The 18,745-nt window shown below is 42.8% G+C and overlaps 1 protein-coding gene and 1 non-coding gene across 2 annotated transcripts; both read right to left on the bottom strand.

The window, feature by feature from the left end:
* Positions 1-59: 59 nt before the first annotated feature.
* On the bottom strand, positions 60-131 carry Trnah-gug (transfer RNA histidin (anticodon GUG)). The gene has a single exon. It is a non-coding gene; the product is annotated as a tRNA-His (tRNA).
* A 14,159-nt stretch (positions 132-14,290) lies between these two features.
* LOC144467911 (E3 ubiquitin-protein ligase MARCHF2) lies at positions 14,291-18,042 on the bottom strand. The gene is made up of 6 exons (XM_078176903.1): positions 18,000-18,042; positions 17,391-17,522; positions 16,610-16,781; positions 15,749-15,923; positions 15,006-15,196; positions 14,291-14,713 (listed from the first exon to the last, which is right to left on the bottom strand). Exons 1-6 carry the CDS (start codon positions 18,040-18,042, stop codon positions 14,530-14,532), a joined length of 897 nt encoding a protein of 298 aa, XP_078033029.1. The 3' UTR covers positions 14,291-14,529.
* Between the last annotated feature and the right edge of the window lie 703 nt (positions 18,043-18,745).

Below are 18,745 nucleotides of genomic sequence, written 5' to 3' on the forward strand. Positions count from 1 at the left end.
TGGGAAACGGTCGAAAAAAAAAGTGAATCCTCCGCCGTGACAATGTGTCATTGACACATTGCCGTGACCAGGATTCGAACCTGGGTTACTACGGCCACAACGTAGGGTCCTAACCACTAGACGATCACGGCTATCGGTGGATTCGAGATCGATCCGGCGATTCGGCGATGATCGATCTTAACAACGGCCGCGACCTGCTCGATCGACCGTGGCGAGGCCTCTCCGCGCAGTCTTTATCGTGTCCGGGGATCTAACATGCGTCCGCGCGACTAATTTACGCTTGTAGATCCGCCGCCGTGATTCCCGTACGAAAATTATAACTTCATTACGCCGCCGTTACTCCCCGTACATCTAATTGCGCGTTCGTCTAATTGATCTACATTCGTATCCGTTACGATTTCGTAACAGCGGACGGGCGTTCTTTAAAAAAACGTTGCCGCCGCCGCCGCCGCTTTGCCAAGGTCGTTTTGTGCTTCGGTGCTTTTATTAGGTAATTTGTGATTTTACGACGCCATTTTGGCACCCGTTGCCAGCGCGATTAATAATTACGGCGCGCTTGTTATTTCGTTATGAATGGGGCTCTCTTACTCCGTCCGTTATTTCGCTTTCGCGAGTTTCGAAGTACATTTTCAGGTCGTGTAACGAGGCTCGTCATGGTTTTTTAATTGACTACGCGTTCGTCGCGATAATGCAAACATTATGCTATATCTCATGCTATAAAATCATTTCTACACTGCCACATTTAAAATACTAAAAATTAATAATGAATACTAAAAATTATTGTATCATGCTATAAAATAATGTCTACGCTACCATATTTAAAATACCATAATAAGCCTAACTATAGTATGACTTACAAGACTCTATTTTGCATGTAGAAACTAAGAAAATAAAATACAGTAAATCCAATCTTGGATTTAAAGTTAAAATGACTTCGATTAAGGGGGGTTGAAATTGCAATTAAATATTTGCAATTAAATATTCGCAATTTTCGTTAGAAACGCGATTACCCGAGGCGGATTCAGCAACAGCCTGTACAGTTAAAGGACGCGGGACACCGTCCGTGGAAACAGGCCGCCGGGTTGCGGTAGGTCCTCGTCACGTGAACGATAAATCTCGTCGCCCTCCGATATTTGCATGGTGAACGCGGGGGCGTCCGGGCACTGAAGCGAAGGGGGAGTACGGAGAAGGCCCGCGCTCGGGTTTCCCGGAACCCGAGCGAAAATTCCTCGGAGCCAGTCTCTCGCCGTTCCTTCCCCCTCCCTCTCCCGTCCGAGGGGAAACAAATTGACTGTTACAAGCCGGGACGTAGATAACCCCGGGGCAATAAATTCATTAACCATCCGCGAACCGGCTGATAGCGCCGCCGGCTAGAGTTCCTCAGAGATATTCTTTTCAGCGTAGCGCAACACCGGTTCCACGGACCGTGTCCTACATCGTGATACCCGGGCGACCCTCCTCCCAACATTGTCGCGGATCGCCGGGCCCCCGGAGGACTCGATTATATCGTACGGTCTTTGCGCGCGTGGGCGTCGACGTCGATCGAACGTCGCCGTCTTACAGCGGCGCCCGGGAACCGTGTAACCTGGCGTACGGGATTAAATTGCTGGAACTCGAGAAAATTTCTAATAAGACGGCCGAGGAGAGTATATGGTGGCGCGGCTGCTCGCGGCCCGGGGTTCGAGATATGTACCTAGCGTCGGAATTCAGAGGTGGAGTATAGTAATTTGGAGTGGTAGGATATTTATGGGCAATTTTAGTTTAATTTAACTGTGATTCGAGTTGATATTAACTGCAGTTTGAATGCGGTTTTATCGTAATTTAATTTTAATTTGAGTGAATTTTATTGGTATTTTACAGTTATTTAATTGTTGTTTATCAGTAATTTAATCATAATCTAACTGTAATTTAACGATAATTTAATTTTGAACTCTTAGCATCTCAATTTCTCAAGATTTAATTTTTACCATTTAATACGACCCCTAACATGTTCTTCATATTTAAATTTTTATAACTCTGGCAACAACAATCGCACGAACATAAACGTAGCGTCATTTTAAAGCTTGAACCTTCTATTTTCAGGAAACATCATACCCTCTTATTTCAATAACAAGTACACACTATAATAAAGCAAAAATTCAACACACGATTTTTCTCAAAAATATTAAAAATCGAAATGCTTATAAAACCATTTAAAAATTTTTCTTTGCACCGACACCTCGATAAATTTACAAAATAAAGCTTTCTCTTTGCAACAACTACTTAAAAGTTGACGTACGATTTTTCCGAATCGATTTATCGATCTCTGAATCAGAGGTGGATTCGAGAATCGAATAAAAGCTCGATTCTGCGGGACTCGTAAATCATATCGCGAACGCTAATTATCGTCGTGATTAAAACAATGAATAACCGGAGATCGAGAAAAGAATTTCCAGCTCGGACAAGGAAGAACCGTCGTAAAGTTTCAAACGTAAAGTAATGCAACGGCTTCGGCACCGGCAATATATAATGCATAGTATTGAAAGTTGGAACACACGCGTATAATGGTATTTAATTGCTATTCGGCGCAGTTCTTTTCTGAAACGTGGCACGGCGAAAGTTATTTACGAGCCGATAATAACCGAAAGACATGATAGCGTACGCGGAAGAAACCCGTGTCCCGCGGACCGTGTGTGCTCGCCGTGAAACAAATCACGGGCGATATGAAAACATTGTATGTGTAATTACATGTTTCCTCTCTTTACTTGTTAGACAAGACAACCACGTTCGTTTATATACGGTACGTCCTATTAATCGATCGTTCCGCTGATTGGTGTTCTGATAATCGAGGTCCACGCGATATTTCTAAATGGAAAACGTATTATTTATTGCGGCGGCGGATCTTTTATTTGCCGCGGTCTACAGCTTGTTTCACGATAGGCGGCACAGCTGGAGAACGGATTACTGAAAATTTATATGTGCGACGGGTCGACCGGCAAATCTGCGTTAGAAATGCGTTATATGCATTATTCGATAGTAATTAGGCTTAAAATTATAATATTAAAGTGTATAAAATTGTATAGAAAAATTTTGATATTTATTGAATATTTTATTTGAATATTTTTATTAGGCCATAATTTTATATTCAAATGGGTACTAATTAAATAATAATAATAATAACTGATGACAATAATAAGAAAACAAAGCGTTAATTGACGACAACGGAGCTGTCAAATACCAACAAAGAGGAACCATTTAGTATGTCTGACTATGGCCGGCTGTTTCTACTTTGTCTAGTCAACCAGAGAAGGAGGTTATAGTATGTTGTGCTATTTTTTAAATATTCTGCATTTTATTAAACCTGTACAATTAATATTGTACTATAAAATTCGAATCCCCGTCATACCGCGATCGTCTTGTAACACCCAAGTACCATATTCGTTCCGAAACGAATCCACCGGCCAGGCCAGGAACGTCTCAATTTGTCGGACAAGCAATCCGCCCCTCTCAATAAACGAGCCCACGGTATAGAGACCGTAGAAAGAGGAAAAGAAAGAAAGCACGCCCGTCTCGATCGCGGATCGCGATCACCGATCGTGAAATCGACAGGCTCGCGCGGGATCCGGCCGGGTGGCTGCGGTCACGTGTGAATTATTGCCAATTACAAAACGCGGCGGACCCTTTTCTATCCGGGGCGCTGCCGAAATTTATAGTCGATGATAAAGGTATCTGGCCGCGGGTTCGTGCGGCCGTAAAAGCGGTTTAACAAGCACCGCCAGTTAGCAACACGCGAGCCGATAAATCGGCCCTCTCTATCCTCGTCGAATCACTTTTCTGGGGCTCCGGTACCCCCACTACTCGGACACTGTTAGAACTTGGCGAAGCGGCGTAATGCAGGGATTAAAGTTTGGAAGATATTAGAAATTTGTTATATTGTTGTATTATTTAGGAGACGTATTTTATATCATAGTATTATTTAGATGACGTATTTTATATCTTAATATTATTTAGAAGACGTATTGATATTATTAATATTATTTAGGAGACATAATGATATTACTAATATTACTAATATTTATTTAACTATTTATTTGACTATATATCTGACTATTTATTTAACTATTTACTTGACTATATACTTAACTATCTATTTGACTATTTATCTGATTATTTATTTGACTATTTATTTCAAATAATACTACCTGAAATATTTACTTGAACGCATAACCATTTGGAACACTGATCCGAAGTTACTTGATCCGTAAAATATTTATTCGAACGCAACCCGAAACATTTTTCCAACCTCGCAGGCGTTATAGATTTTGGTCACGTGTTTTACAGCCCCGAATAAATTCGTCCATTAAATTAACGGAGCCATTAACTCCTCGAAATTAAATTTCGACGTACTTTATAATCACGTCTACAACCGGCGGAACGAATCCAAGAGAATTCCGTGGCGAACACGTTAAGGGATTACCGTTGAAAAATCGCAAATTGCGAGCAACAATAAATAACGAATTGTGTAACGAACGAAAGAAGATAATTGGCCGGGGCCGGTTCGGGCCGGGCAGAGGAATAAAATCAACCCTGAATTACAATCTTCACGGAACGAAAGTAGTATCTCAATTACTATTTGCAACGCTTTCCGTACGAAAGCCGCGTGGTCTCTAGTCGCTTCCGGCGGTCCCCACGGTTTTATAATCACTTTATGATGCTTATTTATCCGGGGGGGTTATTAATGAACAAACGATGTAACCGGCGAAACGCCACCGTCCCGTAAATATTGTAATTAATGCCGGCGATAATTTCCAGGCCGCGGCCGCTATTAATTTCGCGTAAACCCCCCTTCCCGGAACGGCACCCCGTGCTCGCCAACCCGTTTCCCTTCTCTTTTTCTCCGGCTTTCGAGGGCCACCGATTTTTTGTTCAACGCGTCCAAGGGCCCCCGGTGAACCGGTGAAATTATTTCGAGGGCCTCGCGCGACGCGGTGGCCACCGCCGCACCTATACCGGCCCACTTTATTATCATTGTTGCTTAAATGCTGGCTACCAACGATTTCATTTGCATTCTACCGGTCCGCAACGGGCAACGAGAATTATCGACTGACGCTAAAGATCGTTAACGATAATTAAGCAATCGCTCACGCGCGCGCACAATTAACGGCGAATGTTAAGGAACCTGTTAGACGGATGCATATTCAACGGCGCGAAATGTATTACGAACGCGGGAAGAAAATTCGTTTCGCGTCGACGCAAATATTAATCTTATTTCTTTACAATTTCCTGACCCCGAGGCACCGCTAAAATTGTTACAGCGCGTTTCAAGATCATTTTTATATCATGAAAAATTAGATTCCAAAAATTATCAAAAATGCTACATGTCGGAAAAGTTAATTTAGAATCACAGTTAAAATGGCTTCGAGTGGAAAGGGTTGATGACTCCCTTCACTTACTATATAAAATAAGAACAGACAAAATACAAACGATGCGATACTTGCTTCACTATAATATATGCTTCGAATTTAATAAGCCGTATATTTATTAAAATATTAATTTTTCCCTAGCGTTATACTATACCTGACTTCTCTCAACAAGCGCGTATAAAAAAGTGCGTTTCATGGTACTTAGCCGTTAGGAGACTGAAGACAGGAACGGGAGGAAGTTGTGATTAGGCTCGCAGAACACATTGGCCCGCTCTGTTGCTTTTATTAATTTATGCCGACGCGGCTCCCATGGAAACGGTGGCCCGGATTAGTCCGGGATATTAACACCTGCAACAATACATTAAATCATATGAATTTGTCGCCTCCGGAGTGGGGAAAAAAAAGGACGAGAAACAGGACACTGCGCCGGTAGCGCTGTGTTCGGTCTGGGCAACGAAAAGGGTTCGGTTGAAAATAGAAGGAGAAGCCCCCGATGGTGGCAGACGCTCGTCCCGATCGTTCCGCGCGGATGCGACGCGAGGAAGAAATGAATCTTTTACGCGCCATCGCCACGGATGCATCCGGTTTATGCGGATCCTCCGTATGCCGAGGGGCGTCCAGGGCCGTCTCTACAACAGGACACCCTAGATTCTTCAATTTTTTAAGCCGGAGTTCGACTAAAATAACCGACGACCTTTAACCGAATTTCAACTGAATTAAAGAGACCAAAATGGCACTTCCACGATGCAACATAGCTTCGATAGAATAAAAAGAATACGCAGGGCCGTATTTGTAGTACAAAGAATCAGATTCTTCAATTTTTCAGATCTGAGATCGAATAAAATAACAAAAATTCTCTAATTGAATTTAACAATGATTTTTTAATTTAATTTAATGAAATGGCACTTCCGCGCTGCAACCATGGCTTCGACATAGTAACAAGAATCCCCAGAACTATATTTATAATAAAAATTAAATTCTCCAATTTTTCAAACCTGACTTAAACTAAAATATTAGAAGTTCGTAAATTTAATTTTAATGACATCGAAAGGAACAAAGTGGCACTGCTGGCATAACTCATGGTAGCCTAGGGCCTCGACACAGTGTCAGGTGGCCTAATTGCTTTGCGGGACACTGTCCTAGCTTCGTTGCAATCGAGAGCAATGAAATGACACGCTTTCATAAGGAGAAAACAAGGTGGACCGCCTCATATTACTCGTTCTCTTATTTTCTAACGCAACGTGCCCTGAAACATCGCTTCTGGGACAATTCTGAGCGCAGTTAGGGCAAAGAGAAGTTATTCATATGTTGAACGTGGTATTTAGAATATTTAAGACTCGTGGAAAATTGTCAGTTGCGAGGGGACGAGGTTAATTATATGGAAACGAGGTTTTCTTTTAATTGCCTGTGCGCGCGGTTTAAATATGAAGCCTGAGGCAATCATAAGTGCTGTTAGGTCGAATGAGCTGTTGCGAATGTCTTGACGAAGATAAAATATATATAAATGGTCTATAAAATATCTACGAACGATCTATAAAAGATTTATGAATGGTCTATAAAGGATAAAGGATAAATAGGATCTATAAACAATGTATAAAGGATCAATAAACTGGCAGAAAATCGTTGCTTTTAGAACAGAATTAATTAAAAAGAAAATAGAACTGGAATTGCTTGGTAGAACATTTTTTAATACCTGAGACAACCCCCATGACAATTAATAAACAATCGAATGTCAAAAATAGGTAACAATTTCTCGCAGAAAATTGTTAATTTAGAAGAAATAAAATTCAGGAAAGGGCAAAAATTATTTTTCAAGAGCACGGAATATTTTCAATGGATCGAGGGCCCGAGGATGTCTTGGCACCATCCTGTCGGCACGTGACGATCTCTAGATCCTAGACCGTCAAGGAAAAAAGCGGAAAGAACTGCCGACAACTGGTCGAGGCCTAGCCGAGTGTCGGTCGGAAAGGGTGAAGGAAGGAAGGAAGGAAGGAAGGGAAAATGGTTAATGGAAGGCGGGATCGTTTGATTAGCCAGGCTTGTGCCGCGGGCGACGGCCATTTTTAGGACGTCGTAGAAAAAAAAAAATAACGAAATTATGTAAATTAGAACGCGTCGGCCGGCTTTATTTATAGCCACGAAATTTCTGCGCCGATATAGTTAAGAAATTTGTCCTGTTACTGGCTTTAATTGTCCATTAGCGAACGATAAGACGAAGCTTTGATCGATCACGTGGCTATTATTCTCGCGTCGATTATGATAATCGCTGCTGCTCAAGTATTTTTCACTAATGACGGTAATAAATATATTATGATAGATACGACGCAAGATTTATAATGAATACCGTTCGGTAAATACCATATTTGTTTTTTGAAAAATATAAAAATCGAAGGGACGATGTGCATTTTTTAAAAATTATGTAGGGTCAATGGAGCTTTTTCATAATTAATTTCTATCGCCAAAATATTCGCAAAAATATAAATAAAAAAATATATGATCTCTAAATCTATACTCAAAAGTATATTATATTGAAAACTAGTTTCTCGATATTTTTAGAATTAAAAAAAATTATTAAAACGAGAATTTTGAGAGACGCCGAAAGACTATGCCAATAGAATAAAATATGCTCTACTCAACTACTCTATGGATCACCATTAATTTCCATCTGAATTATGTTAAAACAAAGCTTCAATCCTTCATGAATTTAGTATTCGAGATTTATTTTACCAAATAAATATCTGACTCTGTTTTCACCAATTTTATTAATACACGAAATCCTTCTAATCTTCTCACTCCGTTCGTGTTCCCCTATTTTCCCATACATCTCCTAACTCCATAAAACGCGTAACATGATTAAAACGCGTAACATGCTCAAAACGCTTAAAATTCCTAAAAGGCGATCAGCTGAATGGCATCATTAATGGCACTTATCCGATATCAGCGTCATTTTTAGAAGCAAGAAGAAAGCGATAGAGAGAGAGACGGCAGGGGAGGGTGACCCGAACGAGAGAGATCATGGTCGAACACGGTATAATAAATTCAGCGGGTAAGGGACTCCTGGTGGGCGTGAAGGACGAGCAACCGAGCCGGACTTTACGACCGGGGGATACGCATCCTCCGAAGGATTAGGACCGAATATCGGGAGCACGGCCGCGTGAAATTTCCGCATAAATAATCCCGGGGCTTTCTAATCCGCGCGCGGCTCTCGCCCCGTCGCGCGCCACGTCGGCCCCGTATTTTTTGACCCTCGTTAGAAATCTTGTCGAAGGAGATAAGGGGGGGACCCGCCGCGCGGTCTATAATCGTCCCCTCGTGAGTTACTCCGCTGGAACGAGCCTCGCCGATGAGCCACCACCTATAGTCTAGGTGCACCTATAGTCTACGTGCACGATGTACTATACTGTACAGTATACGTACAGAGTATAAGAACACAGGTTCTATACCGTTGTCCAATACAGAGTCAACGAGACATTGTTTGCCGACCCATGATCACCGTAGCCATGATCGCGAACATGCTCCTCGAGCGTGCACTCTCTCGACGATCTACAGGTTCGTTGAAGATGCTCGACGATTAAGCGTCGATATTTCTTTAGATACGATGCAGTGGAATCGATATTTTCGTGCTGAGAAATAACGTGAAATTAAAGTGATTTATCTAATTAATGCTTTGACAATTTATAGTGCAGAGACAAGTCTAATAATGTGAAAATGTTTTTGAAAATAATGTAGCAATTTTTGGTGTCAGCTTAGGGTCGCCACTCGAGTGCAAAGGATTATCTTCGATAAAAGTGTGATTAGCATAAAATTTAATTTTCTGAAATTAAATTAATTTAGCTAAAATTTTGCAATCCCAAAGTAGAATTATTTCCTTAAACATTGTTGACAATGATAATTAGGAATCTTTGTAAATCAAGTCAACAATCGAGTTAATCTCAGAATACAGAATGCAATAAAATGATGACTACAAAATTTAACAATATTGCAACATTGCAAAACCCAAATTGCGAATAGCAAAATCGCGATTAATTCGCAGCATCCCGACGCGCGAACGTGTGCAAACAATTACGGTCCAGCGACAGAAGTTGAAAATCAAGATGAACGATGGTCCTCGAAGGTGCAAGAGCTTGCGAACGATTATGGTTGCGACGTCGAGAGTTCTAGAGACTCAATTGAGTGGAAAATTGAGTAGCAGCGGGAGCACTTAGAAACGCCGGAAATGCGGGAAGAAGCGCAGCGACGAGAATATCTAGATCTCCTAAACCTTTGAAAAAGAAAACCGTAAAAAACCACATAACGCATAAATCTAAAGACATTTCAATTTTTCGTAATTTTACGCTGGTGAATTTTTAATATCTCGCAATTTTCGTCTCGCCATGAAAGCTACCCTGAAATCGAGCGACGTCTCAAAAATGCAAAAATGTCCGACATCAGCCCATTAAACAGAATCGCTTCGCCTGATCGCGACAAAATCTGCATAAACTTCGAGGCTCGTGCAACACCGTTGAAAAATCTGCACGACTTCCGGCAGACCGTTAAAGAAACCGTCGCCGCACGGTTGCAGAAATTTGCCGCGGAACGAATTCGGCGAGATTCGACGCGCGATACGGGGCGATATCACGGCGCGTTTCTCGCGCGGCGTAGCTGCGACGCCTCTCGACAAAAGCGTCGCCGGCCTAATAACGCGTGTCCGATTATAAATAATCGAACGAAAATTGTTCCTGTCCCCGCAATTACGGTCGAATGTGGCTCGGGTCGTTTCGCAGGCGCGAAACCGTTGATTTATTACGCGCGGCGCGTAGATAAACGACGTCGCGTCCCGGAGCGCCGCGGAAAACCGATTACGGCTCAATCAGCGGCCCGTCCGGACCGAGCTGGGAAAAGTCGTTCGCGGGGATCGGCCCGGGGAAAAATGCGCGGGCCTGCCGGGGCTACGTGGGCCGCTGGTAACGTACGCGGGCGTGAAATATTGCGGCGGGGCAGCGTGAAGAATTTAATTGCTCGCTTTACGGAGCGGCTCGATCGGCGATCGAACGAGTTAAACGGGGCCAGCTATCGCGCGGCCGGCCGACATTAGTTCGCCTGATGGCCGGAGGAAATTGAAGGGTGTAGTGCCGGGATCCGTGTCCTTGGTCGCGGGGGTTTACGTAAGGAACGTCGGATCGATCGGTGCACTCTCTCTCTCTCTCTCTCTCGCGAGGAGAGATGCTAGATCGCCAGCCATTTGTTCCGTCGCGAGCAGATTCCCCTCGGGGGCTTGACAGATCGTTCGCGTCGATTATAATCATCGGGTCCTTATACGGTGATTAGTAGAACGCCGATTTTATGCGTTCCCGGTAAAAATGACTAGGCGGAATGAGACGCGGCCAGGAAGACACGGGATATAAAGGGTTTTCCAATAGGGACGGGTCGATGTTGACAATCTGTATTTGCCATTTTGTTCTGAATGCGTCGATTAAATCTGTTGTTTACAATTCAGTCGGTTATGCCAAATCACCATGGCAAGTTGCAGGGTTAAAACGTCGTTTCTTATATCTAAGAATATATATTTATAAATACAATTTTATAATTGACCCAGCGTATCTTCTTGTTAATCACTCATTACAATATATAATTATTTCGAATGAACATGTAACAGTAAATCACGCGTAATTTTATTCGAGGCAGTCTTAACAATTTAAAAATTAACTTACATTATTTCGAATGTACTTTTAACGATAACCGCACAGTAAAAATTGGCCGTGCTCGCCGATAACATCTGGTGAATGTATTTCCTCCTCTTAGTAATTAATTTCAAATAAGTCGCAACAATATCAACGTGCCCGTTTAATTGCCATTACCATAAAAAACGAATAAACACCGTAGTCCGCTAATTAGTTAATTTGAGAAAAGTTCATTAATCCGGCATACCGAACGTAAAAATGCAAGTGAGATATTGCAGCGCGCGCGCGCGCGCGAGCGCATAAGCTGATTTATACCGACTCCGTGCAGCGTGAAGTCTTTAAAACCGACTCCCGGGATTTCTCACTGTCGAATAATTTCGAAATCTTCATTAGCCGCTGCGCGATGTTTCAACAACCGTTTCTCCCCTCCCTCCCCCCTTCTCCGTTAAGGATTTCTCATTAACAGATCTCGTCCGTGGTGCTTGTATCTTTCACGGCGGATGATCGTTATATTTAATTTGCCGGTAGACACCGGCCGCGACTATTTATACGTCATGTAAACGAACCCGGTTCGTTTAGGCTCGTTCGTTAGCGACCCGGGGGTTTAGGGTTGGTTTTCAGTTCGCGTTTAATGGAACCTGTCGAGATATTCCAAACGACGACGACGGTCGGAACAACCGTTTTGCATAATGCAACGATTTGCATCCAGGAAACGGGGCATATTAGATAACAGACCCGTCGTTATCCCACGCAACAGTGTTTGAAACGCGTCGCGCTTCCTCTCGCGCGCGGCATTTCTTTTTCAATGGTTTATAGTCGGCTGAGCCCGCGCGCCTATTACACCCTTATCGTTACGAGTGTACAACAGCGTGTTCGCCGGGACGAATTCTCCCCGAGTACTGACGTACGCGTTTTAATGTATCGACGCCGGGTCTTGTATAAATAAACTAATTGATTGTAACGCTTCGACTCTGCACGTCCAATTTCATATAGTAGTTAACATATTAATTGAAATATTTACATGTGAAATTGTCGGACTAATAAATCAATTTTTAACGTTTCAGATGATTGTGTTCGCTATTAGAAGATACATCATCGATTTAACATCATTTATTATCGTCGTTGGTAAGGAACAGTTGAATTAACATGTATAAGGTTATATGCAGAAGGTGATAAAAGTCGACGTAATTTACTGGCTTAGTTATTATTAAAAATTGTAAAATCAATCGTATATAACTAACCGAATTAATTAATTAAATTGACTCGCCCTCGTAATTATTCTGCCAATAATTCCGACTTGTGTAATTGGGTACTGTTATATTTTTACAACTAACTGTTATCGATCGCAGTTTTAAGGTTAATGGACTCGCGTGGATCGGCTTCCGCGCCGCCCATATAACCTTACCCCACAATAAAACGCAGAAAATTCCAACAATATCGAGGCTGAAGTATAAAACGTCGGATTCCTGGCGACGGTATTACCGCCAATTGTGCTGATAAGACTTCTTCCACCGGCGACACTTTTACGGCTGTTATCTGAAAACCACATACTTTTCGCGAAAACGCGACTGCATAATACTAAATCAAGCCCCGCGGAATATGAAAAATCGATTTTATGCCGGCAATAACAGTAATTCGAGTTTACGGCTTTCCCATTCCGTCGGCTATCAACGGGCGTCACTTTAACGCTCGTTCTTTATTACTAATTTGTCCCGAAACGATAAGAAAACGTTACCCGTACTTTTTAGAAATCCCCGTGTAAAATAACGAGCCCGTGGAGCAACGAGAACCGGAGCAATGAAAACATTAATTAAATGCGATACGAACGGTTACATTTTATGGTCGGACATCAACGACCGCGACGCGTTTAATTGTTCCGCGAACAGTTCGGTCGAGAGTCTATCCAATGGCCGATCAATAATATCCGCGGCGCGCACGAGATCGGGATGACAATAATTAGTAGCCGGTCGGCTCGTCTGACGTTTAATTAACCCGTCAGCTTCGCGTCGACGTAAACAAATGAACGAGCACCGGCTTGTTAAGGGCGGGCAGCGGTGTTCAGTGCCGTTGTTGAAATATTAATGGAAACTCTCTCAGGTAATTGTATGCTAATATTTTCTGTCCGTCAACGTTTCTTCGCTGAAAATAATCCGAGAAGAAAAATCCGCGATCATTGCGAACACTAGCGCGATTTCTATTAGGTTGGTAAGAAATTAATGTCGGTTATCAAACTTTCACGCAAGTTTTGGGATAACAATTCACTTTTTCTCTGTTTACCTTCCAATGTTAGGTTATGTCATCTTACAGTGCAGATGTCGCGCTACATGCTGATACCTATGCTTTTGTTTGTCCGTTAACTTGTGATCACCGGAGCCTCTCGCGACGATGACGGAGGGATATGCGATCCTTGCGCTTTGTGCTTCGTCGAACAAAAAGATCTTGGAAACGAAGGGACGGAATGCTCGCCGGAGAGACAGTCGGAGATTGCGTGGCGACTGTTGGAATTTGACTGGCAAAATTGGACGCCCGAATATGTGCGCGCGACGCGGGGGAACCGAGAACAGCGACATTCCCAAGTTGATTTATCTGCTACTCGACGGGTCCGGTGTGTTTTCGTATGGCGGACGAAACTGAAAGTGTTTTTTTTTCTGCGGGCCACTAGACGACACCGTCGCATCACCGCCAACTTTCGATCGTGGCACGAAAGTGAAACTTAACGGGATCTTTCACCGGAGGGGGGACGACTTCTCGGAGCAGGTTTACCCGGTTAATTCGTTTTTCTTTTATCCGAAGCTCTCTGTGTCTTCCGTTCCGCGGCGATCTTCATTACAACCGCGTTCTCGCCTGGATTAATTTCTTTTATTTTTTTCAGATCGAACGTATCGATAAAACACGCCATCGACCAGAGAAGGCCGCTTCATTTCAGTGCCCAGAGAAGAGTTTGACGAGTTTCGCGCGAGGACGATGATTAAAAGGTGTCGCGAAGCGAAGAAGTATAAGCGGCAATTAATCGGCCGCTGAATAAATGTCGCGTTAAACTCGAAGAGAATCGCCGGATTATATAATTAATCGAAAAGGAAAACTGGTTCGGTGAAATGGACGGCGGAAAAATCGTTGCGTTTTATTGAATCGATATTTTGATTGGAACACTGTGCGATTTAATCGCTGCCGATCGTTGCTTCCGCAGGCTGAACAAACAGGCTGTTTTTATTAATTAGCCGCGGGGTAACGCCGTAGGAAGCGACGCGCGAGAGAGCGCAAACGCGATCGATGCCGATGGGTTAATTTTGATTTATTGCGCGAAACGATCGGCATCCGGAAGCGGCGTGCGGATTTACGAACGCCGCCGCGATTAATTACCGTCGTCGTCCCGGTTAATCGGCTTCGATTAAAGCCACGTTTTAATGAAATCCAATTACGAGCGATTAAATCGTCCGCGGCCGGGATCGGCGCAAAGGGATCCACCGTCAGATCGATTCGTTCGGCTCGTCGATAGCCTCCGTCGTTGATTCCTCGGTTTCCTCCTCCGCCCAGGTCTCGAACTCCGCTGCGGTCACTTCCGGTATCGTCTCCGGCACGACGCCGTTGGCCGGCACCAACCTAATCACGAAATTGTTGCGCCAGAAACGACGCCATCGACGCCCGTGTAATCTACGCATGGTTTTTTCAATCGTTACCACTTCGATAAATCGTTGTCGAATATTTTAACAATTTATCTATTTATGTACTACAAGCTTCCATATTTTTATATAAATTGTTAAATATGAAATACCTTTCGCGATTAATAAAATAAATAAAATCAAAATAGAAACGAAAATTTTTACTTTAATATTTTACGGTTTTAATATATTTAATTTTGGACGGTTGAAAAGACTGCGTTGAATTTTTAAGAAAAAGAATCAGCCGGTTTTTCGAGACAGTCGATTAATTTAGCCGTGTATACCTTCCCAGAGTTATGATCCATCCCCAATACGCCACCAATGTGAGGAGACAGGTGGGCAGCATCGTGACGATCATCCAAGGCACCGAAAATATGCCGTTCTTCAGCAACATGTTTAGGGCCAGCGCGCAAATGTAGCAGGAGAATATTGCCAGCGGTGTTGTGGCCATGAAATAGAGGATGTCCAATAGCATCTAAAAAATAATCCCGTAGAAAAATTGCCTCCTTCTGGCAACAATGACATTGCCAGAACAATTGTCCGAGCTTACAAAAGTCAACGATTTCCCGAGCATACACGATTAAATAAAATAACTATTTATATTTTACTAATAGCCGAAAATCAACGTTCAATATTAATAAAACGAGAAATTGAACAATAATTGTCGAACAGTCTTAGGAAAAACTGAAGAATAACTTTCTTAAAATAAAATAATTGTCAATGAAATAGGACGAGCAATGATTGAATTATTATCAATAAAATTGGATCAATAATAATTAGATAATTATCAATTGAGAATGAATTTAAATTGACTAACGATTGAATATATTAATATTGAATATATTTACTTGAATAATTATTAAATATATTGAATAATAATTAAATAATTATTTGAGTGAACAACGACTGCCCAATTATCGAAATAAGTGTCTTAAGAAGTGTCTACGACTGAATAATTAGAAAATGGAAGGGGAATAAGATGTAAATCGGTCGATCACAGTTGGCATAGGGCGACGAGGCCTCTTACTTGTCGAGTGACTATTACGGTGTTGAACCATATCGCGATGCTGCGTATGATATTGTGACGTGGTACCCTCTTGGTCACGTACGTGTGTCCGCAAAGCTCGCAGCTCGTGTGACCCGATTCCGTCAGCCATCTTTCGAGGCACACCGCGTGCACCAGGGCCACTGTTCCGCGACACCTGTCGATTTCAATCAAATCGCCTAGCCATTATTAGCCTCGCCGTTCCTACTTCTGTCCCTCTATCGTTGACCGATCGACGCGTTGGAATCCGCGACGCAAACACTGTCTCATTACCTACTTCAATACTCTATTAACCCTTTGCACTCGAAGCTATTTTAACTGCAAATCTAAAATAATTTCCCTGGCTTCTAATGTCTCCACTTTATGTAAAAATATTTATTTTATGCATATGAAATTGAGTCTCATAATTCATATAATAACTACACGACAAATAAGTGCTGAACGATGCAACGTGACAGGAATCGTAGATGCAAGGGGTTAATCACGCCATTGTCACTTGTTTTTATTGTATAATCAAACTGTACTGTTCTCGTTGCGTCAATGGCTGCGGCGAAAGGGTTAAAGACTTCTACGAAGAATTTCGAGAGACCGTTTCGCGAATTGATAGTTAACCCCGGGCGATCCCCCCGTAATCGTTTCGAGGTAATGTCGCGGTACCGATGGATCGCGAGCGTCAATCGTCGGAAAGGAGTCAAGCATCCTCCTCGCCGCGATCAATCGCGACAGGAGACTTAATCCCAGACGTGACCCAGATCGCGTCGTATCGGCGTCGGAACGAAAACGTCGGATCCCCGGCGGCCGATCGATCGCGATCTACCCCCGATAAATATTGATAAATCTCACATGCAAGCGGAGATCAAAGGGCCGAGATACGCGCAGGACGACGCGGTCGACGTCTGGCTGTCGTTCCCTCGTACGGCACGGCCGCGTCTCGTCCTCGCCGTTCGGCCGTTGTCGGTTCTAGGGAACCCGCCCATATGGCATATTCTGCATATGTCGCCGGACACCCGGGAATCTGTTCGATAAAATCAATGGTGCACGTGACACAATATTTTCGATCGGTGATAAACGGCTCGATCGGTATCCGATCCCGACCTTCGAACTCTGTCGAAGAACCTTCGCGTAAATCCGTGGGCGTGGCTTACGTTGAAGCGATCGCAAGACTGCGGATCTTATGGATCCATGAGAAAATTTAACTGAGCGAATAAGAAACGGCGAACACGTTTGTACAGTTTGAAAATAATATCGCTTTTAATTATATTGAAATTAATTTATTAATCCTTAATTAGTTCCATGATGTCATAAGATAATTCTAGTATCGCGATTGCCCTCGTTTACTTTCATTCCCAGATTTCAACGACGGGGGATACAAATTTTCTTTCGATTCAATAGAAATGAATGGCGGCCATATTGACCGAACCATGCATGACTCTTTATTATAATGCAAGGGGTTAATGGTATCTCGTTGGAGTAATTATGGAATAAATGTATCTCTAAGAGCTTACTGTAAGAAATAAATTGCAGTTAACGAAGACAATTATTTTCCATAAGAATACGCAGTCTAGCGTAGCACGCGTGTGATACTTTCTGTGTTCAAGTAAGCGTCGGAGAATTATAGACGTACCATCGCTGTGAATCTTTTGGTCGCACAAGTTCCGCCCCGAATACCGTAATTGTTCCGATGTTAGACTCTCGATCGGTAACGTCGTGTTACTGACATTTTGCGATGACACGCCGGGCTTGTCCACGGGCTGCTCTGTTAAAAAAGCGAAGCAACAATATCGTAACAATATTTTAGAAATTTACATAAATTAATCTCGTTCATTTCACCCTTATCGACGAAGACAGGTAAGAGTTTCGAAGGTTCAATTGTTTAACGAAAACCGAGTAAAAGTAAAATTCAATTTTGTAATGCATAGTAAGTCGGAAGAAATATTTTCGATTTCCAGTTAAAATGGCCCCGACTGCAAAGGGTTAAAAGGACCTTACTAGTCCTTTAATAAATAATAATAATAATGAAATAGATTGTTGATGCGAAAGAAATCGTAAGAGTTTCGAAATGTTTTCGCGTGGGAGGATAAGAAAAAAAATGGTGGTAGGATAAGAAAAAAAATGGTGGAAGCATGGCATTGGTATTTAGGGTGAAAGGAATCCCGGTAATTTATTCGCGATGCGCCCGCGGCGTAGGGCGCGGGTCGCCGTGAACGGGGCGAGAGCGAGCCGGTGCCCTAACCTGTGTCGTTCGCGGCATCATCATCGGGCTGCTCGTTTGACATCAAAAGGGCGGCAGGATCATCATACCGTGGACCCGGGCCGGTAACAGCTGGAATTCTTCGCCGATGTTATCTGTCGCGGCCGCAGACCCTGCTCCTTTATTTCCGACGGCGCGCCGATCTGTTCCCGACAAATCCGTTATCGAGCGAATCATCTTCGGCGCCGTGAAATTCTCTGCCAGCACCGACAATTGAACGTCGGCGACAGGGCATCACGCCGTGTGTCCGCTCTCATTCGCGGAGCTGTCTCGAGGCCGAAGATACCCGGACGAGATACTTGGACGAAAAATTATTACGGATCGCTCGGAAACGACTGTATTGAAAAACGATAAGAGCGGACAGCGTGAAATATAGAAAATAACAGGTGTCGTTCAGGAGTTAATAAATGCAAGTTTATTAGCCTTAATGCGAGTCTATCGACCTTAGAATATTGCGACAGATAAGGATTTTGAAATTTAAATGGAGGAAGATAAAAGTGTCACCGATAATGCAGACCGCAATATTTATTCTTATTAACCCCTTGCAATATAATTCTTTTCTGTGTTAAATAGCAACTATTTGTTCTTAATACTTTCTTAAATAGGACAAGACAATTCTTATTTCTTGTATTGTCTTTATTCACTTTGATAACAGAAAAATTGCTTTCGATTCGAAATGAATTAATAATATTCATATTTAGTAGATCATGCATCAAATTTTTATCTTT

Source organism: Augochlora pura, chromosome 3, assembly GCF_028453695.1.
Source record: "Augochlora pura isolate Apur16 chromosome 3, APUR_v2.2.1, whole genome shotgun sequence".
In the NCBI taxonomy this organism is placed as follows: domain Eukaryota; kingdom Metazoa; phylum Arthropoda; class Insecta; order Hymenoptera; family Halictidae; genus Augochlora; species Augochlora pura.

Coding starts and splice junctions, on each gene's coding strand:
- LOC144467911 (XM_078176903.1), bottom strand. CDS start 18,042: ATGTCAAACGAGCAGCCCGATGATGATGCCGCGAACGACACAG. Junction 17,523..17,999: donor TGATGCCGCGAACGACACAG/GTTAGGGCACCG, acceptor CTTTTTTAACAG/AGCAGCCCGTGGACAAGCCC. Junction 16,782..17,390: donor CCAAAAGATTCACAGCGATG/GTACGTCTATAA, acceptor TTTATCGAACAG/ATTCCCGGGTGTCCGGCGAC.